Source organism: Aythya ferina (assembly GCF_964211825.1).
Source record: "Aythya ferina genome assembly, chromosome: 11".
NCBI lineage: Eukaryota > Metazoa > Chordata > Aves > Anseriformes > Anatidae > Aythya > Aythya ferina.
In genome coordinates, this window is record NC_140307.1 from 21835915 (window position 1) to 21863003 (window position 27089).

The following is a 27089-nucleotide window of genomic DNA, read 5'->3' on the forward strand; positions in this document are numbered from 1 at the left end:
CACATCCACGAACTTTCAACATAAGAGAAAAATACTGGAACACTCATTTTTCTGTGAAGAGTTGTTGATAGCATATGCAGGAAAATCATCCTAAGAAAAGAATGACTAGACTATCAAAATGATTTTTGTCAGCTTCTGTAAAATTGAAGTATGCAGCAACTCTATATTCCAGCAGCATATGTGTGCACTAAAAAATGCTTCAAGGCTGGAGAAGATTTCTGAAAAATGCATATCAACTCAGTCAATCTTATTAATCACTTCATGTTGGTAAATAGCTTCATGCAAAAGCTACAAGAACAGACCTTAGCAGGAACAGCTATATAGAAATACAGCTTTTCTTCAGGAGGTTATTCTATAAATAGCCAACAAGACAAAAAGTATATCAAGATTCATTAGAAATGTGCAGGATCTGCAACATAGAACACCATGTCTTTTCCTCTTTCATGTGAAAATTCTGAAGGGAGCAGCAAAGTGATGTTTCATTCCTGAGGTTCTCTTTCTCTCACCCAATCAAGCACAGTCCAGCCTAGAACTCCAAGTGGTTCAAAAAGTCCTTAATCTTCTGCCAGCTTGGGGTAAACGGTGAGATTCAGGTAAACGTTTCATCAACCATGGGGAAGATCAAGCTACAAAGTTTTCTGATCATCTGAGATGAGTAAGTCAACCAAAAAGGAATACAGGTGGGAAAACATTAGACAAAGGAGAAAGGGGTGAAACATTCCAAAATGTGTCAAACAAAGCTAGTTTTTAAATGTGTTTTTATAGTTTTTAGTCAAAATAGTTTTTAGTCAGCTTTTAAATATGACAGTAAACTCCTTACAACATTTGCAAAATCAACTAGATAGGTCCTCATCTGTTATTCACATTAATGAATCAAATTCACATCAATACAAAAGTCCCAGAAGCTTTATTGCAGCCCAGAAACAAGGACTTTACTATAACAAAATTCACAGTGCCTAATCCTGTCTATGCTGAAGGTAAATAAAGTGAATAACTGAAAACAAAGACCATCTCTCAGCAAATTAGAGAGTTTTTGAAATTTCCACAAACAGCTTGTGTTTGTCTGTATATGAAGGCAGTTCCAAATTAGCAGTGCCCAAGCAAGGGCAAGGAACTTCTCTCTCATCACTGTGCATTGCTTAGACAGAGATGGTCATTAAAAAGGTTTAAACAAAAAGTCCTACAGATATTTAAAGGAGGTTACCAAAAATTGAGCTTGTCTTTGGCAGAACAAATATTATAGAATCCAAGCAGCTTGCTCACATTCCTTGGCATCCAAATGAATATAGGAAGAAGGCACTCACACCTGCTTGGGTAGAGACATCAAAGTATAGAAATGTTCTTGGCTCAAACATCAGAGTCATGTAGTGGAGCTTGAAAGCAGTTGCAATCTTTCACTTGCCCTTGGACTGCCTTTCTTTGGCACTCCACACAAGATGAGATTTTGGTTTTGATTTGTATTGTCGTCAGTAGAAAGTGAGGAAATAAAGATGTAATTCCCGGTTCAAATTCAGAAAGACACATTGTGAGAGTTACAGAAACTTAATATGAAGAAATCAAACAGCAGAACCACTCCTCCACAGTGGAATTTACACCAGGTCACTACGTCCTCAGCTGATGCCTTAGTGCATTCCTCTGCACTAGCAGCATTAACAACTCCTACCAGCAAAGAACAGTGCTATTTGAGAATAAGGCATGTGTGTCAACCCAGCAAGAAGCTCTGGAAAGCCAAAATATTCCATAAGTGGGCTTCAGTCATGGAATCCCGTATCTGTGTCCCCCAGACTGCAACTGAACCAATTTCCACCCTGATGCAGGTACACATGCACAGGTTATTTTCTTCAATTGTGCTCTTTTTTTCTGAGCCCCAAATTCATTAGTCAGTTCCCACTTCTTTCTGGCAATTATGAACACAGCAAAGAATTCAAGTGCAAGAACACCCAGAGCAGTGTAATGTATAATACAAAGCTCATGGACCCCAGGACAGACAACAGAAAAAATCCATTGTCATCTCTGCACGCAGCATCTTTTCAATCTGCAGGCCCAGTTGTCCTATATATATCATGTATCATGTAGCAAACGACATAGTTAGAGCTGAACAATGTTTAAAGAACTGACCTTCACATCAGAGAAACGGTTGAAGACTACCCTCCCAGTTCCTCTGCTCCCACAGATTCTGCACACACAGACTCTATGGAAGGCCAATGGCCAACATTCCAGTTGCAGATAGAAAAAAAAGTTAGTTGTTCTGTCCTGGAAAGAACTCTGAACCATTTCCTCTATTCTCCCTATTTTAGGTAGGACCAAAAAGAAACATAAAATGGTACAGAAAAAAAGGTTGTCTTAATCTAACTATATTTGACTTACTTCAGAATGACATTGGTTCCTCCCTTTTGATAGTACAGATGATTGTTTTGTACTGCATGACCACATCCATAGAAGAACCCTGTGATGTTAATGATTCTGTAGCTATCATTCAGCAAGGCATTGGAATTCTCATATTCTTTGATAGAGTTTCCTAAATGAAGAGAAAAACAGCTATCTAGTTTATCTAGTTTCTGAAATCTCTACTACAATTCAATCAGAATCAAGTTTGTGACAGACAACAATCTTATTTGTGTTTTCAACAGTGATTTAATGTTCTGGAATATGCTAAAATAACCCAGAAACAAACACCAAGAACCTACAGAGGTGTTCAAGGGCCTGCTTGCCACTGAATGTGCTGAGCCCTAATTCTGAACATAGTTGGTAAATTGTCAAAATATTTCCTTTTTCCACTTAGTTCTTGGAAATTATCCTGCAGTAAATGTAGCTCATGCAGCATCTGATTAATTTTCGTGTTTTCCTAAATAAAAAGGCAAAAGTACTAGCTACAATTTAAGCTATTAAAACTATAAGGGAACCACTGAAAGAAAAGAATACAAAGACTTGAACAACAGACATTTAAATTTGCATTGATTAAAAAAAAATAATCCTCAAACTATTTTCAGTCAACACCAGATCCTGAAAATGTCAGAAAATACTTCAGATATCTATAGCCATATGTATAGTTAAGTATTATATTGGCAACATGGAAAATATTCTGAAAAATATGTGAGTAAAAACAGACTTTATGAGAAATATTAATTTGGATTGAAAGAATTTAAAAGCAATGTTAATATAAAACTGACTTTTGATGAGTAAGTACTACTACTATACCTGAAAAATGCATGGTAAGCCAAATCCTTTCATCACTTATATTTGCAGGTTCTCGCATCCAAGTTCCAAACGTTTGCTGTACACTGACAAAGTGAACAGGACTTCCTACAGATGTTATGACACATTCTAGTAGAGAAAGAGCACACATGCATTATCTATGTTAGAGTACAAAAACAGTAAGGAGCAGCTGGTCTCACCCCCTCTGTAATAGGTTACCAGCTTTTTTTGAATGATCAAGGGCTCTGTCTTCAGATTTTCCAGCCAGAGTGTCATCATTTGGTACAGCACATGTCTCACCTAGAGTTGAGAGAAAAGGGAAAACATGATATCTTTCTATATGCAACATGACAGATACATAGTCAATGACTTCATCAAACTAAAGTAATAACAACTGGGATTTTATTTCACCTGGAAAAAAGTAGTTCTGGTAATTAAAAAAAAAAAAAAAAAAAAAGAGAGAGAGAGAAACAGAGAGAAAGGGAAGATTTTAAAAAAAGGCATTTGCTCTCACTTCTGCCAAGGAAATGAAGTGTTTGTGCTTGTCTGTTCCCTTAAAATTGTTGAGCTGACAGACAACTTTGAGGAATAAATAATTCTGCCAACAGATTTAATTCTCTAGCTGTGAATTCCTGAGCAAGTGCTTAGAAAGACTGTGTTGTCCCTTTCCTTAGATAACAATAGATAACTGAAACAGCTGGCATCTGGCTGACTTATCAGTAATACAACAAATGCTTCCTTGAGAATGAGCGATGACTAAACTCAAGTTTCATGCCCAAATCTAGATACACCATCAGAGGGGGTGTGCTCTGTAGGCAACTGTGGAAGTTTTGCACTTGTCATTAATTTCCAAAACAGTAATGTACTAACACATACACTGAGCACTTTATGCATAAGAATGCAGGTCATTCATCCATGACATTAAAGTAGCAGAGGGAAGTTATACGCCACATTCCATATAGAAAAATGGTTCACAGAAGCAACAAATAAACAACTGCAAACATTTTCCCCCAGCCCTCCACAATTTTTTAAAGGTTAACTGATTGGGTAACTGATTGGGTTTTCTCTAACATTTACTGTTTAATCAATGCCTTAATTAAGTTATTTATAGAACTTCTTCTGTAAAGCCTTCTTTAAAAGACCTCTTTTCTGCTTTAAATCAGTGCAATGTTTCATTTTACTTAGAATTAATAATCACAGAGAAGAGTTCTCAGTTCTGTGCTGAAGATATCGTGATTTCACTGTAGGCTTGTTTTCTAATCTCATTTCTAACATTCATCTCCTTACACATTTTCACTGCCTAACATGCAGCCTGCAAATTCTTTTAGACATGCACTTTCATTGTTGCTTTCCAATAGATTTCTGGGCTTCATGGGGCTGTGATGAAGTTTAAATGAGTAAAATAGCAAAAATATGAAATAACTATAAAGTAATGCTGAAAGGGTAGTGTGACATTGAGGAAAGTAAGGGCAGATTGCACTGCATTGCTGTTTTCTCCTTAAAGTTATATCCTGTCTTTGTTCACAGAGAAAGAAAATACTCCAAGATAGAGCAAAAAGATCACATATTTCTCCCATCCATTTTTCTAGGACATTCACTGATATGGCATTAAACATGGTAATTGATCACAACTTATCTCTCAAAAAAGGCACAAACAGTCAATCCAGCTGTAGGAAGATGTATGCCTATAACTGGAATCTAGCAATCCCTCTAGGTCACTTTCCAGCTTCTGATCTCAAAATATTCTCAAAATATCTCAGAGAAGGAATCCATTCCACAGAAATTATAAATTGAAATGCACAATGTATTAGTCTCAGCCCAAGAAAACTGATAAAGTTAGCTGTGTGAGCAGTTCCCTATACAGTAATTTATCTAACAATACGGAATAATCAAGGTCCAAGCCTGTGTTTCTGGTGAAGCTGAATGCACTATTCAGATTTGAGAATGTTTGCAATACTCTCTGAGAATTTTCAGCTGCAGGAAACAGAAAACAACTAAGATTGAAAAGACAGTTTTGTTTTGTTTTTAATCAGAGACTACTATGTGAAATTTTCATTGCTTTCTTTCCACCAAAAAAAAAAAAAAGAAAAAAAAAAAGATAAATATCCTGATTCTCATCCTAAAATATTCTGGATGACAGTTAATGGAGTTTACAAGATATGAAAACTATTGATTTGGTTTATCTGGGGGAGGGTGTGAAGGGATGTTTTGTTTTGTTTTTTTTAGAATTAGCTAACAGTACCACTGAGATCAAACACACCTGAGCTTGCAACTAATTATTGTATTCTCTTAAGGAAATTAAATTTTGAAAAAAAAAAAAAAAAAGTAAAACTTGATTTAGATAAATCATTCTTATATTCTCAAGCAATAAGTTAATTACAGTTATAAATCAGCATGTGCATTCTCTTTTCTTCAAAGGGATATGAAGATTTAGTTACAAAAGGTGATTTATTTTTGCGTTATGGTGACACAGTCTACAGGCTCATAAAATGTAAATGCTCACAGAGGAACACCTCTTCTCTGCAAAGTTATTTGAATATAACTCCTATTTGCACACTGGGATTTCAAAACCATCAGAAATCCATGCAATAAAGGTTATCTCTCCAAAGCACTTCAGTCTGTTTCAACACTTGGAAAGAGGCTACCTGAGTAAATGGTCCAATTTTATCTTGTACATGTGTTTCTGAATTTCAAATAGGATCAGATTTCTGTTCAGCTATCCACTTTCCACTGTAAAGAGACTCTTTGGGCTCCTTTCTGATAATTCAATACCCAGCATCTCCCAATTGAGATTCTCACATGCTACTACAATTACAGTTATGTTCTACATTAAGAATAAGAGGCAGAAATCATTGCTGTATGTTCCATCCAGTATTAAATATTCTCTAGTTAATAGCACTTATTAAAAAAAAAAAAAAAATCTTTTTACCAAACTGGAGAGTGATGGCTAAGGGGAAAAGATGATGCTAATGCAGGTACTAGTGTTAGCTCACTTGAAACTACTCTTAGCTAAAACAGACATCACCAACAGCTAATCACTAGTTTTCTCCTTGCAGTACACATTGTAGGTGCTAGACATCTTTAGACATGTTTTGCTTGCAAGATGAAGGGCTACTAGTGTCAAACTGGCAGAAGGGAGAACTATTTCAAATCCATTACAACTGAAACCTTTTTTCTCAACACTTGAGAACTGTGGGCTCCCTCTGCAACTTTACTATTGCAACATAAGATCAATATCACCCTATTAACGGTGAGACATAAAAATCAAGGTGCATGTTTTATACTTAATAACTACATGAATTTCTTGGTCTATTCCCTTTTGATATGCCTCTCAAGAAGCTACATTCCCAATTATAAAAGGAATGCCACTCAACCAAACACTGTCACAGAGAGCTACCTTCTTTTATAGAAATATGAAAGAAAAATTAGGAACTGAGACATTCTTTGTTATTCTTTTGTTGGATCACTCTGACCTCCCTGAAAACAGATTTCTCAGCTAGGGGAAAAATTCAGAACTGTAGGGATAGTAACAGTCACTGAAAGCTACAATCATTTTTGACATCAAATTTAATTCCATTGAGGGGTAAAGGATAAGGACAACAGGGACCAGATCCAGTATGTAGATCCAAGCCCAAAGGTTTACTTCCATTCTCAAGCTGGAGTAAGCTAGAAATACAAATGCTGTTCTAGCACAAGCTTCTCTTTGCATTTTATTATCAGTTAATAGCTTGAGCCAAATTTTCCAGTTATCACAATACAACAGTTTTTGTAGAGCCCATGTTCCAGAGCATCCAAGGCCAGCAGCTCATCTCACCTCCCCTTGTTTCACTGTCCAATAAGAAATGCTCTCAGATAACATTTCTGGTCAACATTTTCTAAAGTTCAGTGACTTCACACATCCATTTTGAAATACTTATAAAACATGGCTGCTGAGTTTTACAATAAAATGAGTGAGAACATCCTTGATTTGCAAGCACCAGGGTGTCCCCTTCACCTCCTCCCAAATATAAAAAGAAGGGAGGAGAAGAGAGGAGAGGAGGGGAGAGAACCTGATGGCAGCTGCTAAATTTTAGCAGACAATCTATGAACTGGCATTCTAACCAGCTGCACGGGTTCTAAGAGTATTTGCTGTGTAATTTGCAGCCAGTCACTGCAGCAGTTTGAAGGAAGTCTGCTCTGTTTTTAATTTTTACTTTCTGTAGCTCACCAACACAGATACAGTAGAGCAAATAAGAGAGTCTAGTTCATGAATTGGGATGCAATAATGATAAGAAGCAAAAAAAATGAAAACAAGTCAAGATCACCTTGCTCCAAAAACTTCCATAATCAATTAGACATGGAGCCTTTTGCCTTCCTCCAGCTAGTCTACCTTGCATTGGTTCTGTCAATAACCAGGCAATTTAATTTTGCAGAATACAGTGAAATGCAACCTGGTTAACAGGCATTGTATTTATACATAAAATTAAAATTCTGCCTTTAAAAGCTAAAAATATCAACAGCACTTCTCTTGCTTTCCAAATACATTCTATCTAGCAGAAAAACCCATTTGTAAACACTGTTTTAGCATTGGAATAGTATGAGTAAAAGACAAATATTATAGATAGCTTGCTGCCTTACCAGGAGTGCATTTCAACAAAACATGTAAGTACATACTCAGCTTTAAGTTTTTTCAGTTTTACTTATGCCAGGAGAATTAAATACCTGCTTATTGTTCCATGAGCCTTGGAGCAATGGGTTTTGAACCAGCTAATAATATCAAAAAGAACAACGGAAAGAACTAACCTGTGCATTTGTTGCTGTATATGTTCTCCTGAAGCTGTGTTTTACCTTTACGTTTTCTTGGAGGTCCTGGGAGTCCAGGTGGTCCAGGAGGCCCAGGGGGTCCAGGTTCACCTTTTGCACCTATGTAAAAAATGAAGTACAATGTTGCAGCCCCTGCATGCAAGCAGACAATCTGCAGAAAACCGTATATGTCCACATGATGGACTTTTGGAGATCTCTGAAAGAGCCTCTGAATTCTTAAGAGGTTTTTGTGTGATCAATAAACTCCCTGAAATGCTCTTTCTTAGAATGTGAGCCATCCAGAACTTCACAAGTTCTAAGACATGAATGCAATTTAATCTGTCTGGATTACAAGTGCATTAGAGAGTTATAAACCACTATTGCCTTTTATATTGTGATTTTTAGGACTTCAACTTAAGAGGCTACAGTTTTAGCAACTTATAATGTAGCTGCCATGATGTTTCCTTCATGTATTCGAGTGGAAATCTGCTCTCATTTTCTAATACATAAATAAAACTACACTGCAAGAAAGAGCAAAAGATCAACTGTCTTGAAGTGTAGTAGAAAGGGTGGAATTCATGTACACCTCAACACAAAGACCAAATAGAAGAGTATTTGTGAAGAATTGCATTATAAATGAAACACACTCCCCTAGGAAGTCCTTTTAATTTTTGGAGCTCCACACACCCTTGAGACTATTACTGACCAATACTAATATCTAAACTGTAGCAATACCCAAAAACTTCACTGTGGATAATGTGGTTATGTTAGTTGGTCCTACTCTTGCAGAAGCAGAGTGTATCTTTTTCTGTCATGTACGCTACTGCAAGAGACCTCTTCTTCTTCTTACCTTCTAACACTACATCATTGTTTGCATTCCCCTTTTCACCCTTTGCTCCTCTTGCGCCTTTTCCACCTGGCATACCATCTTTGCCAGGTAAACCCATTTCTCCAGGTTCTCCTTTCTGTCCTTGATCACCTTTTTGTCCTGGCATGCCTAGAAATAAAAAGCATTTCAGTACCAAGAACATTGTTGCATTAATCACACAGTTCCTAAAATCAGTGCATTTTGTTGAAATACAAAACATATTTACCCTTGTTGGTGGTTTTCTTTTGTGTTTGTTTGTTTTTTTCACTTGTATTTTTCTGTATTGTTGTAATTTGCTTTGATTTCAAAGGAACTTTATAACCAAATAAGCAGGGGAATGGTGTATAATTCATTAGGTGTGAAGAATGTTTTCTTTACCTAGTAATCTCTGAGTTTAGAACATGAAACATGGAGACCTGGGCCTTGCCAATGCTGGCTAGAGTATTTCTGGACTAGGAACACTAAGGAAAAAATATGAAGTCAGTTGTTTTACATTTGTAGGGCATTAAAGAAGAAGTGCACTTTCATAGCACCTCTTTTCTTAAAGCAATGTCTTTATGTACTAACTTCATGTACTAACATTACAACACATTGTACTTTCAACATTTTCTGTGTCCCAGCAGAGCATAGACTCAGCCACCCAGCAACCTTTTCACGTGGCTACTATTCCCTGCCCCTACACTTGTTACAAGCATGATCAGTCCAAATATTTTTTGTGCTTTATCAAAGCAAAAGTAGCTTTGATTTAGCAAAGTAGCATTTTTAACAAGACATTCGTTTGTCCTGTGTAATCTCAGCTAGAATATTTTGCAACAAGGAAAACAATGCTGTGTTTATAAAACTGACATATCAAAACTTTTCACCCTCTATCTTTGTGTCAGCTAGTATTTTCATGCTTTAGGAGAGAAGCATTAACCATCATAAGACTGGAAATATGTGTTCTTGCAGGCATAGGTTTCAAATACATTACATTTGTAAGCACTTGAGAGGAAATTGCTTGTTCATCTACTTAAAGTTTCACTGTTTAAATTGACTCTGTGAAACCAGAAACAATTACTCTTTTGGGGTGAAATCTGAAATGCATCTTTGGCACAATTGCCAAATTGCCATGCAATAGGGTGAAAAAAACAGACTAATAGGTGGGCCGCTATAAATATAAATGCTAGCATCAGCCAACCTACTTATTAACATACACTTCTCTATCTTCCCCTCACCCCAGCATTATCCCGATGCCCTTCTGTCTCCTTACTTTCCTACCATGTGCAAACCACTGTTTTGTCACTCTGCCTTGAAGAACCAATTATCCATCAGTGTTTTCAATTAACTATGACGCATCAGATATGTCTGTAAAGCAATTACTGCTTTACACCTTTACAGTAATTTACAGCCTCAGAGCACAGTAACTGTCACCCACTGCACAGTGATTTGTAGAATCAAGGATCTGAGAGACAACAGCACTTCTCTGTGTTATTAGCAGATATATGTCAGGGTGAAATCAGTAAATTAGGACAAACAGTTTCCTTGACCAGCATAGAAAATTGCTTGTGGACTGCATGCAGCCTATGGGCTATTTAGCAGAGTTACTCTATTTGTGTAGATTATATTAAAATAGTACCTAGAGACTCTGCTGCATTACAAAGTCTATCTGCAACCCAAAAAAAAGAAAAAAAAAAAAAAAAAAAAAAAAAAAGCTGCTCCAAGAGTTTCCATATTAAACAGACAGTTTAGAAAAAAAGAAAAATATGGAAATACAGTTTCCCCACCATGATTATTATGTATCTGAAAGCAAAACTATGGTAACATGAAACTCCCACTCCCAAACTCTTGCTCTGTTGGTTGTTTTTTTTTAAACCATCTGAAGTCAAAGCATCCTTATGTTGGAAGGTTGAGGGAATGGAAATATTCTTGTAAAGACAGTATTTAACAGCAAACTCAGAATACTGAGATGCAATTAATCTCATTCAATAGCTTTAATTTGCATTATTCAATAGCATATATATACTATGGAATAAATCTGAAGTAATCTACAAAAACTTAGTGTAAGACAAAGAATTTTACAGAGTTCTGCAATGTACAAATTCTTTGTAAACATTAAAACCCTTCTCCTTGTAACAAAGGTCTAAAAGTAATTGCATTTGAATATAACAGCAAGAAAGTTTTTTTTAGCAGCAAAGAAAAAAAAAATACCTATTTTTCCTCTTTTTCCATTTACTCCGGGTTCTCCCTTTTGACCTGGTATACCTGGGACTCCATCTGATCCATTGTGGCCAGGGAGCCCATCAAGTCCAGCAGGCCCTGAACAAGCCAAACAGCATAATTGAATTTTCACTGTTAAATGCAATTTAGCCTTAAAATCACTAAATCTATATATATTATATTTATGTGTATATATTCTTTAGAAATACAAGATCCTTTAATTGGCCATTATGCTCTCCATGCCAATACAGTATCCTCCTAAAAAACACCCACAAACACAAAAAGTGAGCATTTGCCCTGGCCTTAGCATAAGAAAACTGACTGAACTGAATGCTGCACATATTTCGCACGAAGACCAGCACAGATCAGGCCACTTGAATGATCAACACAGTGGAACCCATTGTTACAGTCACTGTCAACATCAGAAATACATCTTCCACAGGCTTTGACATTGCTTATGATACAGGCTAGACTAATCTAACACAAGAAGAGCATTTACCTACTCATCCAGAATACTGTAGTACCAAACTTTGACTTGATACAGAAGGTATCATTCCCTTTGTCACTACTGAATCCCCACAAACAAAAAGTACCCAGTACTTTTCTGATAGAATTACTCTAAGCAGACCCACAGCAAAAGAAACCTGGAAAGCAAACAAGTAACCATTCATATAGGCTAGCAACCATTATGATAATAGAAAGAAGGAAAAGTTATTATGGAATTGGAGGGGGTGGGCGGGGTCAGAAACCAGTAACCAACAATTTTTAAGAGATATTTATAGTGTTATATTAAAATATGTTTGCCCTTTTATATATGTTCTTCACCTAAATGCTAGTTAACGTTTGTTTTTGACCACATACATTTCAATAGATGTGAAACTATTCTCTTCCCTCTGATACAAAAGCCTCCCTCCCACCACTTAAAGGGGCATAGGTTGACACAATCATAAAAGTTATAAAGGCAGTCATGCAACTTTCCCTTATTCTAATAGGCAAAGAAAGACAGCTGTTCTATAAAGATACATTTCTATATTTCAACATTTATACCAGCTTCTGTTTCAGTTACCTAAATACATTACGGCAATTATCAAAGTACCTTACCTGGTGGACCTGGGGGGCCTACATCACGGACATGCAAAAGAACACAACAAAGAGAAAATGGTGAGTTTCTCCCAGCAAGGAAACAAAAAACAATTACAAATAGAACTGATTGGCATTAGATCAGGACAATAAAAAGGGGGAAAAGTCCGTCAGATTTCAAAATGAGCACCTATGGTTTTAGCTGTTTTGTATTAAAAACAGCCATTTGAACATGAGCACAAACTCACCTAGACTTACTGAAAGAGTATCCTTAAAAGCAGTTACATATACATACATGGTCGGCCTTTTGCAAATTTCAGTTGATAAACACTTGACAAACAGCCACCTCTACAATATAACCTCACTCCGTTTAGGTGCCTTTCCAATGCCACAGACCCAAGCCATCCAACAATTATTACTTTTCTTTTATCTAAGTTTTTTCCAAAATCTTCTTACACTAGAAAAATAGCTTAATAACACTGGTGAATGGCATGATCCTGTTACACACCATGCTTCCTTGTATTTCTCAGATTTTCCATTACTGTTCAGTATTCAGACTATTTCGATAGGCAAAAAGGTCTTGTCATTCCTGTGAACTACATCTAAACCACAAACACTATTTTTTGCATGTGATTGGTCTCCAAACTGGACCAAGCTTCCCACAGAACCTGGTTAGTGAATTGGTTGGTGCACTAGAAATTGGACTTGCTTCAGTTATTCTGCAACATGTAATACAACAAAATCTGTCTTATTCGCTTATACTCTCTGACTTAATTCCAGCTTAAGGCCTTCTATGAGAAGAAAAGCATAGCAGGCAGGAGTAAAGCATTACTTGAAAGTGTTTCTGTAACAAGCTACATCTTATGTCCAATACATATTTAAAAAAAAATAAATAAAATAATAATAATAATAATAAAAAAGCAGGTTAGGAGAATACAAAGGAAAGTGGGGTTGTTGTAATTAAAGAACTAAATTAGTGCTGTCAACACTTTATTCAGTTAAGTAGTGTCTTGTTTCAACAAAAAATCTCTAAAACAGAAAATAACAGAAGTTGCTGGATTTCCCTAAAAACGACAGTGTTCAGCATTAATTAGAAAGCATTACAAGTAAAGGGAAAATCATTTTATAATACCATTACAGTGATTATTCCTTTTAGTCAGTACTGGCAGTAACATCACTTAACAACTCACTCCCAATTTTCCAGTAAATGAACATTTTTTCCACACTACAATGGTACATTAGTACCTACAATTACTTTGTCATCTGAAACTAAGGATCTTGAGTATACTTGTATAAGCATAAGATAACTAAGAAAGGTGCTTGAGAAGTAATAAGTATCACAGAGGGTACATCTGTGTACATTATGGTAAATCTCTTGTATGCTGAAATCATATAAGCCACTTAAAAATATAAAAAAGACAGCAAGTGAAGTGTTTTATAAACTCCTAAAAAGTGGCTTATTTCTAATCTTCTCATTTCCAAAGTGAACACAATTCAGTCTGCTACAGTCTTCAAACTGCACCATACCCCTTCAGTTGGCTACTGCCTGATGTTCTCTTCATCAAGACACAGAAATTGCTCACATCATTTTGTGTCCCAGCTGTTCTAACTCCAGACTGCCAACAAGTGAAACCCAGCACACTGTCAACATGTTCCTAAGGCAGGGTAGAGGCAGGGTAGGTTAGCATATTGCCCTTCCAAGTCCCACTACTCCACAGAAGTTACAACAAGGAGAGTAAACACATTTATCCCACGGTAGCCTGGAAGTGTGGGGATACATACAAAAAATACCAAGGCTAAACATCAACTAGTATTTTAAATACACCCAAATCTATAAGATACGATTACAAAAATTACATAGGAAAGAAATAGCTCCAAGTAATATAAACTGAATTCCTTGACCTCCAGCATTTACTATAAGTAGGTATAGGTAAGCCCCAAAATAGCTCCTGTTACTTTTTTTTTTTTTTTTTTAAATAAATAACCCAACGGATTTATAAACTCTGATAAATACCTTAATTCTTGGACATTTTATACTCTATCTACCTCAAGTTCTTTGAAAACATGGTAAATCTGTATTCTTGAAGGTATAAGTGTAATGTTTATAGTAACAAACATACCTGTTAAGCACACCCCTTTTGTGCTGTTACATAAATCCACCATCACCCGGACCTAATATTGCAAAGAAAGTAAAGTTTGAAACAATGCATGCTATAACGATTCAAATAAATTTATCTGGTCTAACTTTGACTACAGAAATCATTTTTCTTCTGTCATAAGTCTTTCTGTCAGTTTTGTTTTCATGTTGAAGTTTCAAACGTTTTGTCCCCTGAGCAGCCTGATCTAACGTCAACATCAGCCCTGATCTGAATGGGGTCTTGGACCAAATGACTTCCCGAGTCTCAGACATTCTAAGAAGTTTTAGATAAATTTTATGTAGCTGAGAGGAGCTAACTGGTTTTGAATATCAGAATTTCATTTTTCTCTATTCCTTCATCTCTCAAAAAAACTTGGCTTCTACACTGTAATTTGTAAAATGCACCTTGCCTGAGTGTTCTCTAATTCAAACTGCATTTTAATCTAAATGGTTTTGATGAGACTGCTGAAAGGATTACAACTTGCTTTGGAGCCCTCCAATTATCTCTGCATTGTATTTGCCAACCAGTGTGATCCCGCTGACAGTTAGAAAAAATAAAAATATGGCATTCAAGGAGTGTGTTATAGCAAGCAGCCTACATCAGAACAAAAAGATTAGCAATACAGCCTTCCAATCATCCAGCCTGACCTTTGCCAAGTAGAAAAGCTACAGATAAAAGTACTTTGTTTAAATTCTAAAGGCTTCACTTTCTTCAGAGGGAGAAAGGAGAGCAGGGGAAAGACAAAATAAAACATGAAGTAACTTCTCAGAAAATTAGACAGAGAGATGTAAGCCATCACCTTTTGCACAGTTTTAAATCTCACTTTCAGTCTTGGTGCTTACAAGATTATTGGACTGTTACTCTCTCATTAGTCTTTCTACTAGTGTATATGTCCTAATTTCCTATTTTAATCCCCCCCCCCCCCCAAAAAAAATACATATATTTATAAATACATAAAAATAAACAAACAAAATGCCAGAACCTAAAATATACTCATGCTATTAATGCTAAAATAAGATTTTTGATGCCTAAAGTTATTTCAAAGATTCTTGAACAGTGGCCATCCACAAAACAGAATAGATTCCCCCCAACCAGCTGTTGTGCAGAGCAATAGGATATCAATACCCATAACACCCAACCACAAAAATCTGTGCCTCTGCTGCAAGACAGATTCTGCTCAGAAAAGACCTCCACTCAAGGCCTATATTCAACAGAGACCTGGAATATCATAGCTGTGAAAACCTATGCCATACCATCTCATTAGTTCTAATATTAATGCAGATGTTATCACTGCAATGACTTACTGACAAAAACATCCATGGGATGTTATTGAAAAGGTATTTCCTGTGAGAAGTTTTTGGAACCAAAATCAATAGCCACATCAGTAGGAGCCTTTTCTCCTTTCTTTGTGGGCTTAAACCTGCAATCTTTATTGGGACAGACTTCCCATTCAGGTTCCTTCAACAGCAATATTTTTCTTGCATTTCTTCAGACTCAGAACTCAAAAGCTTCTAAATTAATCAAAACTTTTCAGCTACTTAACTGCTCCTACATAGCAAGGATAATTTTGCACTGAAGTGCAAAAAGCTATGCAGTTTTGCCAGATAAAGGGAATGCTCTTGCAGCTACAGTTCTTCTCTTTCGACCCTTCATTTAACACCTTGAATTTAAAGCTCGCTAAAAGGGCACGACCTATTTCAGAAAAGCACGATGTCAAAATACCGCCTGGTAGCGTCCTGGTGAGACGCAGGACAGAAAGAACACGGGCGACTCCACCAGCGGAGCAGAGGTTTGAAAACCTGCCACCTCCAAACCTGGCGGGCTGACCTTTTATTCCACCCCTTTTTGCTGTAGCTCCACTGAACCTCCTAGCGTTTCAAAGTCTGAGAGCGCTCCTCTGCCCTACCGGCACCAGGGAGTAGGTGAGCATCATCAGCAGCTCGTCCGTCTCGGCGCGCACGTGCCCGCGGGCGCGCTCGCCGCGGCGGCTCCGCTTGCTGCGGGGGGCGCCGGGAGGCGCCCGGGAAGGCCCGGCGGTGCCGCCCAGCAGGTCCCGGCCGGAGCCGGGGGCCGGGGGTTGCCGCGCCGCCTCCAGCCCCAGCTCCAGCTCCCGCAGCGCCGCGCCCAGCTCCCTCCACTGCGCCAGCAAGAAAAGCGTCCCGGCGGCGCTGAGCGCCGACAGCAGCCCCACGGCGGCCAGCAGCGCCCGCAGCGCCCGGCCGCCCGCAGCCTCCATCGCCGCCGGGCAGCGGCTGCCGGCGGGGAGGGCTTTATGGCCCCGCCGCGGTGGGCGTTATGGAGGGGCCGGCACGGGGCAGCGCGGCCGATCCGCGCCCCCCTCCCCGCTCCATCCCCGGGGGGCACCGGTCCCGGCCTTGAGGACTACCCCTGCGGTCCCCGGGAGCGGCCCTTGGGCGATATCCTCATTGGTTTCCTTCCCCGAGGCCGAGATGTCAGCCGTCAGGGATCGCAGAGCAGGAAAATCCCTCCCGGTGTGCTGCCAGGCTGCAGCCCCAGCAGGCTCTTTGCATTCGTAAGAACAGTGTACAGAATTCACCAAGAGCACTACCTGCAGCTTTAGATGTCCAAGTGTGGCTGGAATTTTTCAGATTATTCCTTGTGTGACACGGAGTATCATGTTATCTCTCTCGTACAACCAATTTCACCCCTCATTAATTGACAGGAAAGATAAGAAAAGAATTATAAAGAGTTGAACTGCTGTGAGGAACAGCAGAATTTGCCCGAATACAAAGAGTTCATAAAGACCATGAAAATTACACAAGTCAGAAGAACATTTGTAGAAAAGTTGTTTAAAATGCTGAAATCTTATGTTCAAAGACAAAGTCCTTGTGCTTTCTTGTGTTGTTGCTATGTCAAATCAATCTTGAGAAATTCAGACACTTTAAACGCCAAGTTCCCTACAGGGAAGGGTTCTTGATTCTCAACAACAGTTCTCTGCATACTTCTGTAACTGGTCGGGTACCATAGTTTGACACTATTCTAACTATGCCCTTGACATGCAATTCAAGTTAATCTCATAGTGCACTAAAGAATAAACTATTAGGTCAAATCAAATTTGAATTTAATGTATGCAGTTCTGTTCCATCCAGTTAAACACAGAAGCAATACTGAGAGGAAAACACCTCTAATATATTAAAGTCCTCATCTCTCTGAAATAAAAGAAATACTACAGAAAGCATTGGTATCCTCAAGCATCACATTGGAGACAGTTTTCGTCTGAAACTATACTGATGGATTTAGGTAGAGAAGGGTAAATGTAGAGGGGACAAAAACATCATTCCACCTCATTCCACAATGACAGATGAGACATAAAAAAAAATTACCATATAGCCAAAGGAGCAAGGCCCACCAGCACGCTAATCTCTCAATTTTTTGAGCAGTTCTCCTGGGATATCACTGCACAATCATAGAAGTCTACTGTGCCATAGTACAGGATAATAGGGGTCTCTCTGGTAGCTCATACATATTGCAAAAATAAATAAATAAATATAATGCCTTTTTATCCCTGTAGGTCAGGCAGATTTGGAAATTTGGGCTTACTGTATTGTGTAAATATTTCCTACCATGTGATTTAGGAACAGGTTAGACCACCTCACGTCCATTGTGCTCAACTTCTTCCACATCACAAGTTTTACAGCTTTCTCTGTTTGACAAATCAGAACAAGGAATTTGGTCCCCTTAATGAACAGGTATTTTCAGAAACCAGTACACTATTTAAAACTTAATTAATCCATTAAAAAAAAAATACTATGATGGAAATGCAGCTTCACTATCTTATTCTATTTATATTCCTACTACTAACATTGGAATTGAATGGAGCTTTCAGCAAAAAAAGAATCTTACTGAAGTTTAAATTACTGCTTGAGCTCTGCCTTAGTTTTGCAGATAGTCCGTTGTAGAAAAGACAATTAGCATCATACAGATGTGCATACATGTAGCTTTATGCAGGATGAAGAGTCTTAGAATGTGCTCCATCAGTAAAACAGTGACATTCTAAGGAATAAAAGCACAAACAAACATTCATAACCCCCCTGCAAATCACTTCAGAGGCCTTGGCCCTTGGCAGACTATTCTAAAGCTATCAGAGAATTAAACATACATAAAGTGTTTCTGATGCCAATGGATTTCGTTCACTCTGCAGTTGATATCCTAGCTTATTATAGAAGTACTTTCTTAAGTTTTTCTTATACTATTAAATTTGGGAAGGAAAAAAAAAAAAAAAGAGAGAGAGAAAGAGAGAAATATGACTTTGCACAGAAATTCTCAGAAGACGCTATATCTTAAGCAAGCTTAGTTTATAATTTCATACCTATAATAAAACCAGTAATAATCTATCATAAGAGCAAACTAAAGCATTTTTCTGTCTTAGAAAATAAATAGAACAGCACTCCAGAAACCACAGAGCATAACAGTTATCCTTCCTCTTTATTGTCCATTCCAGAGTATAATGATCAAGCAAAAAGAATATAATGAGCTACCATTTGGAGAATAACAGGGGTAATACAGCACTCTGTTTCTCCATCTGTCTAATCTTGTAGGATTTTCTCTGTATTATGAACAAAAAGAAGCTGAACATTGTTGATTAAAAATAGTGGGCCATTGAATCAGTGTGAACACCCTATCCAAGGCCGTGGTATGAAAGCTGCTTAGCTGGCAGAGCTGCAGGACTCTTCCCCATGCTGTTAGCTGCTCAGAGCTGCTATCCATAGCACGGGCTGTTCAGTAGTCTGTGCTGCTATAGTGCTTATCTTGCTAGGACACAGGGAATATCACCTCTGTCGAGAAAATGCCCTATTTTTGAAAGTCTGGAATCAGCTGAAAGCACAGCTTTGCGGTTAAAGAGGGTTCCCAAGCATAGGCTGCTTGGAAAGTCCTATTAGCAGACCAAGCCATCTTACTGGGCTGTGGCCATGCCTTTCCTAGCTTTCTACTGTATCTGTACCCATACCATATAATCAGCACTTCATCTAAAGGTCTCCAAATCTGCTTATGCTCTACTACCCCCAGTTCAGGGCTCATTCTGTGTCTTAATCTAGATCTCCCATCCCAGGATAACACACCTGAAGTTTTGGTCCATCCGTACAGCACTCATCACCAACTGCAATGCATCCTCATGTTTGATGACTCTGTTCCTTCTTCATGATGAAAATCAAAGATCCCTATGGTAGACTGATGAACAGTGAAGCAGACTGAAGTTTGGGGAATCCTGCTGATAAGTTCTAGAGACATTACTGCAATTTGCTTATCAAAAGGACAGAAAAAGTGTGCTCAGAAGCGATCTAGACTAACATAAGAAAACTATTGTTCCGTAAACATATACACAAACTGCAGATAAAACATCACATTTATTCTGTTCACAATTCCAGCTTAGTCACAGAGTTGAAATAAATTGCTAGGAGATAAAACAAAGCCTTACCAAAACAGGTATTTTTTTATCCAAATTACAGACCATGTGTGTAATAAAGAATATCACTTGATTATTCCAAGGCAGAGAATGTATTCGGATGGTGTCACACTTAAGTAATGCTACCACTGATTTTTAACTTTGCAAAAAATTCTCATAACTGAAATCCCAACTATTTAGGCAGCTCTCACAGTGATGAAGCACACTGGAGATTGGCATGTCTTTGCATGCCAAAGACGTCTTTGCAGATTGGCACTTGGATAACTAATGCTGAAAGATTGACTAGGTTGCTGAGGATGATGCTCTTAAAAGACAGATAACCAAACATCCTCCAATGATGCTATTGCCATGAAGATACTAAAAAAGACTGAAATATTTATAAGCACTATTAGAAAGAAAGTAGCCTCTTTCCCTGAACTAGTTAAAGTGAGGGGAGAAAAAAAAAAAAAAAAAAAAAAGAAAAGAAAGAAAGAAAGTTTTTTTAAAAGCTTTCATAGCCTCCTGTGATAACTGTCATATATCTGACATATATTGAATCCTCTTCTTATCAAGAAATATGGTATATGCTAAATGTTTTAGGATTCCAAACCTACTTTACAAACTTACAAAATAGGAGGGGAAGAGGATTTTTGAACTCAAACCCATGGAGAGTTATGCTTTTCAGTGAGTTCTTTGTGCTGTGCTTTCCTTTGAGACGTTTGATATTGACAACCACTGCAACTGTATGCTCAGCATGGATATAGTCAGGAAGGCTAGCAACACTGTAAGCCATGAATGCCCTTTCTCTTTGTCTCTTATCACTGCTCAAATCACATGACACATTAGCAGCCAAACAGCTGTAGAGTTCCTCCATCCAAATCACAACTGCAATTCAACACTGGCACTGAAACCAATGTTATTTCACTATAGCCAAAGCCTAGCATTAGAATTTTACAAGGCTTCTGACCACATGCAAAAAGAAAGGCTTGATTTTGAAATTCGTATTAGGTTCTATTCTATTCATGTTTGGAAAAAAATTGAATATGTAGGTTTGAAATGTTTGTGCAATAACTGTAGGGTCAACTACAATGGCAGACTTGAGTAATTTAGACTTTGCACTAAGCTTCATGATTAACCTTACCCCACAGAATTACTCCAGACTTGCATCAGTGACAGACACTAGAATGCAGCCCACTGCAGTTCTGTACATACATTCTACATGCATGTAGCATATTGGATACACAAGCTTCCTTTCATGGAGAAACAAACAAACAAACAAACAAAATATATACAGTAAATAGTAGAATTGTGTTCATTTTGTATCAAAATAAGTCCCCTCTTTTTTTTTTTTTTTTTTTTTTTTTTTTTTGGTTAATGTTTTATGCAGTTTTATTAGTAGTAGAAAGAAATGTGTGTAATTTTTTTTTTCACTGCTAGACTTTGGCGGGATTCATCATGACTTCATGCATTCAGTTCCTGCAAATGGATGAACCCTCAACAAATGTATGTTATTACCAAAATGGCAACCAGTTAAAAAATATCACAGATTGAATGCTACTGGAATAAGTACTGTTGTGGAGGGATTCTTTAACAGGGAGTGTAGTGACACAACAAGCGATAACAGCTAAAAGAAGGCAGGTTTAGATTAGAAATTAGGAAGAAATTCCTTACTATGAGGGTGGTGAGGCACTGGACCAGGCTGCTGAGAGAAGCTGTGGATACCCCATCCTTGGCAGTGTTCAGGGACAGGCTGGATGGGACCTGGGCAACCTGGTCTAAAGGTATCCCTGCCCATGGCAGGGGGTTGGAACTAGATGATCTTTAAGGTCCCTTCCAACGCAAGCCATTCAATGATTCTATGTGAAATTAATCACACAAAGGACAAATGGTATTTAATTGGATTAGGGTAACATTATTTTAAGCAGTATTTTACATTTTTTTAAATATACAAATTCTGCAAGGAAATATTTGGGATTGATAGTTAATTCTCAACAAATTACCATCTATAAAAGCTGGATCTATACCCCAACCCATTCCAGCTTCCACTGAATATTTTAGTGGCAAACCAATATAAAACTCGTTAAAGCATCAGCAACAGATACCTTAGGAATTTCCCGTGATTTTAGGGAACTTATTACAGAGTGGTAAAAATAAATAAATTTATGCAAAGGATATACCAGCCACTACTTCGGAATATTCAGTCAATTATAAAAGTAAATTTAGAACCAACAAAATCAATTTATTACTAGGTCAGCCAAGCTGGTGTTTAAAGCACAAAATAAAATCCACAAATATCTGCAAGTAGTGCAACACAAAGAGTACTATTCAATGGCACCAGCAGAATGTTTCATTGTCTTACAATAACCTTGGCAGAAGATGCCTTAGAGATGCATCATTAGAGCACTGTCAGCTAAAGAGGACTTTCCCAGAAAAGTGCTCAAAATTCCTCTGACACACATTTAGAAAAATCAAAGCTGAATAGACAAAGATGACTTAAGGAGCAAGTCAAACAGAGCAATTCAAACACCATGGCTACAATTGCTTATTCACAATTTTAACTACAGGAATAAAAAGCAACTGATCACAAAACGCATGACAAATGGTAAGTGACTCAACAGATCTATCACATTCTTGTAATACCACCAGGATCTGAAAACAATAAATACAGCTGAAAATATCCACAAGATAGCTACCATTGAAAAATAGTCCTGTCTTTTTGCAAAGGATCCTGCAGTTCAGCAAGCTATCAAAGGAAGAAGAGGAACTCCCCAGCCACTCCAAAACCCTGCCAAGAATTATGTACTGAATATTTATTACCAAACAAATTTTATCAGATTGTGTCTAGGTTGAGAGTGACGCACAAAACACCACCAAAGAACATCTTCTGGTAAAGGTATTCCAACAACACGACTCCCAGAACTTTAACCCAATTCTGATTTGTATGCTATAGACACTCACTCCATCCACTTCCCACAGATCTGTTGGGGGATCCAAAGTGAATGTCATTGTGGCCCAAAGGTACCAGAATGGAAGAAGAAAAATAGCTGGATATGAAATAGAGCAGCCTTAAGGTTTCCTCGCTACTTCAGACGTTTCTCTTTCTGTCCACACAAGATTGGGTATACATTGCATCCATTCCTCTTACTGCTAAACATTGAGCACAGTGCAATCTTACAAAAAGCCATTTATAGCTAGCTGTATCTCTTGGTAATTTTCAGTCAGAAAGGACTGAAAACCAACAGAATTCCGGATTGTTTCTTCTCAGTATTTCATCATTAATTTTATTTACCATTGTGATTCACTGGAAATTAAAACCGCATTTTCCTATTTGAACACTTCTACTTATTCATTTGTTATAGCTTTATACACACTTTAAACATGTATCTTAAGACTATTTATAAAGCCAAGAGAGCACTCAATAGTCTGTTTAACAAATCACAGAAGAAATCTCAAATCAAGTATTTACTGCATGTATCTACTACTTTCAGAAATACGATCGCAGTAATAGTCACAAAGACAGCTGCAAGAGAAATGCACCAACTGCACTGGAAGATTTTATAAGTGGAGGAGATGGCAATGTGATTTCAGAACATTTGCAAGTAAAGAACTGCTAGGTGTATCAGTAGATTATTATATGCACTATATATTAGCTTAAGTTCAAACCACAGAACATATCCTTTGAAGTCTTTATAGTAAAATACACTGCACTTTTAAAGATTAAGAGGGATAACTGAAAGGTTATATTAAACATGGCTGTAAAATCATACATTAGAATGACACTAAAAAACAACTGTCTTAATATAATGTGCTGTTTTCATCTTCAAAATCTACCAGTATCCTAGAATATGATTTTCTTTAGTCAGAAGTGTAGTTTCTATTAGTAACCAAATAATTACCAACTACATTTCTACCTATAAACAGGACAAAATCATGTACACTGGACCAACTAAATAGGAATTTTAAACTAACTTATCTGTGGCACCTGAGTGCCTCTTACAGAGGGATGTAGAAACTAAGTCACAACACAGACTTCTACACAAGATGAATTACATTCTAGAAATGATTGCCTTTCCTCTACTGCTAATGGAGCAGATATAGATAGTCCAGACATACCTGCCTGAGGTTAAGGACAACACACCATGCACACAGTAATATTGCCACTCAGGGAGGGGGGGATATTACAGTAGTCCTTATTCAGACGGACTTCATAAAAGATCATCGCTATTTCAAAGATTTCATAATCTCATCTCTAGTCAGCACACAACAGGAATAGGAAGCAAATGAAGATAGAGATGGAGTGCTTTTTTATTAGGGCTTTATTACTAGATTTTAAGGATTTTTAAAATAAATTATCTAGTCCTACAATTTTCAGTAAAGCTACTCATGTAACTTAGTTACAGAACGTACGCTCATAAAACTATTTTGAATATTTTGCCTTATTTTGGGAGAAAGCGCAGAAGGCACTGAGGTTTTACTGGCAACAGGGCACCCCCACCCCCTACTTTCAGAGCTGTATACCTCTTCATTTTCAGAATAAAAAATTTGCAAGCCTGTGCAGGTCTCAAAATGGCACATGGCTATGACACAACATTCAAATTGTTCTGGGAATACAGGATGGAGGGGGCACTCTGGCAGAATACTTAGTTCCTTTACAGGCATTATAGCTACTGCCCACATCAACAGCAAGCAATTTGGCACGTTCCACATCTGGGAAGAACCCTCTCAGATTGCAGTCTGAATTTTTATTCCTGGTCTCCATAGAAAAGGATCTGAAGGTACAACAAAGGGCCAAGAAATGCCACAAATCATGACCTGAGAAATAGTACTTTCCTAAACAAGTAGATTAAGTCAGAAAGAAGAAATATTTAAAAATAGATAAAAAAGAGTAATTTTATCAGACTTCTGAGTGTGCATGACAGACTGGATGCTATAGGACTGCAGTCTCTAAGGTGCTGACTATACCTTCTGCAGGTGCAGAGGTCTTGCAATAATCAGATCTAATATTCTTCATAGATGTTAGATGTTCTACTGGCAGGTACATTTTATATTGCAGGCGGTATATTTGGGCAGCTGAGCTCTAACTTTTCTACTATACAGCTTTTTACTTTTTTTTTTTTTTTTTTTCCCCAGCCTTAGTCTAACAACTTTTGTTGTCATCTATATTATGTTAATATCAGAGTTTCCAAAAAAGATGAACCATAGAGTTAAGTATAATTGCCGGTTGTAGTTCAGCATCTCAACAACCAATATGTAAAATGATTGTGTTTACTGTTTAACAACAGCTATAAACTAAGGATTTAATCTCAGATAAATAAGTGCAGCTGGCACAGCAATACAGTTTATGTTGATTTCTACCTATGTATTTTCTAATATGTTAGCCAATTAGTAGGACATTCAGGAAACCCTTTAGAGTAGAGCTCACTGCAAGGTAAGTTTAGAAACATATTGGTAACTTGCCTTTTCTTCTTAGACAGTTTTTTGTCACATGAAATTTCATGTTCAGTCCACTTTCATTCTTCCTTCTAAATCAAGATCTGGATCTTTGTGTCCACAATGACAGGTAGACCTAAAAAAAAAAAAAAAAAGTATTTTGCTCTCAAAAACACTTTGTGAATTCCCAAGGCTCTTTTTTATTGCTTGTCTTTTATTGATTTTTTTTTTCCTTGAAGGTGCATAAAAAGAAACTGCATCACAAACAAGAAGTGCCCAGGACATTCATCCCTTCTATTTGTTTCCTTTTTTTTTCCCATCTTTATTACTCTGTGGTTATTTTTGCATTGTCCCTTTGAAAATTTTGTATTGTTCCTGCATTAACTAGTCTAGTCACATATTTCACAAAATCACAGAATCAGAGAATTTCTAGGTTGGAAGAGACCTCAAGATCATCGAGTTCAAACTCTGACCTATTTCGAAAAAAATATATTTTATACAAGCTTCTCCTCATGTATTCTCACCCCCACCCCACCCTAAAAAAAATAATAAAAAATAAAGAGAACTCTACAGGATGTGGTATTGACTTTTTGTCATACCAAAGCAGCATTACTAAGAATGCAGAAATAAACAGTACTGACTGACCCATGGCCTTGTATTTGTATCCTGCACTTTATAAAGAAAGCAACTTGAACTGCCTATTCAGACTAAGTTTTTTTTAGAACCCTGCATTTATGTGTCAGCTATACCTTAAGGAGAGTTTAAGAATTCCTCCGTGACAATTAAAAGGAGTGCTAGGAAACCAGACCAAGTATATATAACTAAGGATTTAGCAGAACAAGGAGACATCTTTCTTAATGCATTGCCATTCATTTGCACTCTTTGTTATGTTTCAACTTCAAATAATGTCAGGGGACATTTTGATTCAAAATTGACTCAACTGCCCATAGGGCAAAAAAACTTCACATCCTTGTCTCCACATATCATAACCACATGAATATTACAAAAATAAGCAAAATGGGAGTTTAACTTGTAACAGTATTGATTTTTATTTCCATGAAAGTTTTGGATTATATTCCTCTTGTTACACACTGGCTAAAATCAAATAAAAAAAGAAGAAGAAAATCACTGCACTTCCTTAAATGAGTTGTAGCATTTCCTCCATAACAGAAATAAGCACGGAATTTAATGTATTTCAGATTCAGATTTTGTGACTAACGTTAGCATATGTTTAATGGCAATGCAATTCAATGTGATTATACAGTTTCTTTCAGGTGGGAAAGCCAGGTATCAGTACTTAAATTATTTGGAAAAAGGAGGTTTAGCAGTGAGAAAGAACTGTAGCATTCCCTCAGGCAAAATAGCTGTTGAGGTAGTTTTTTTGTTAGGTTGGATTTTTTTTTGATTGGTTTATTTATGTATTTTGACAGTTCTAAAGTAATTCACCACAATACATTACTCTTCCAGCATAGAGCAGATGCAGCATGATTTTGGGCTAATTCTGAGATTATTTTCATCATTTTTTTATTGACAAAATTTGGAAGTTGACGAGTGCATTTGAATGCTAAGAAAAGCTGTCTATTTATTTAATTTTTTGTTTTAATTAATGATCTTATGCATGAGTGATTTTATCATTTTTGTCTTGTAGAATTAAATCAGAGTCTGTTAAAGGTCAGTAAAAAACCAGATGTCATGGAGAGATGAGGATTACTCAACAATTTTTATATGAAATAGAGCTGGTTTGCTTATTCATTATAAAAGAACATTCATCATTTACAACACTCATAACCTGATTTCCCTACTTATTACTCAAGCTTATTAATCAATTATTTTTTTTTTTTAGTAGAAGATCTCCTGAACTTGACATCTCCCGAGCCTAAAAATATAAAAAACGTCATGAAGGAAAATAAGGATCAGATTTCCTCTTGAATACATATACCAGCCATATGATTTTTAACAGCAGAGCCAATGGTTTCCATCATACAACTGCAGCAGA

General features: G+C 37.2%; 1 protein-coding gene across 4 annotated transcripts in view; it reads right to left on the minus strand.

The window, feature by feature from the left end:
* Nucleotides 1-27089, minus strand: part of GLDN (gliomedin) — a 135260-nt gene that overhangs the window by 2194 nt on the left and 105977 nt on the right. The window contains exons 1-9 of one of the 4 annotated variants that reach the window (XM_084531672.1): nt 16166-16578; nt 14242-14293; nt 12143-12160; nt 11033-11140; nt 8828-8974; nt 7978-8097; nt 3415-3495; nt 3199-3324; nt 2368-2518 (exon numbers count right to left, since the gene is read on the minus strand). In XM_084531672.1, coding sequence (XP_084387798.1) covers nt 2368-2518; nt 3199-3324; nt 3415-3495; nt 7978-8097; nt 8828-8974; nt 11033-11140; nt 12143-12160; nt 14242-14293; nt 16166-16495 — 1133 coding nt within the window. In that variant the 5' untranslated portion in view covers nt 16496-16578. Of the gene's footprint in view, nt 1-2367; nt 2519-3198; nt 3325-3414; nt 3496-7977; nt 8098-8827; nt 8975-11032; nt 11141-12142; nt 12161-14241; nt 14294-15563; nt 15591-16165; nt 16582-27089 lie in introns of those variants that run through there. The other 3 variants (XM_084531675.1, XM_084531673.1, XM_084531674.1) reach the window with 3 other exon arrangements.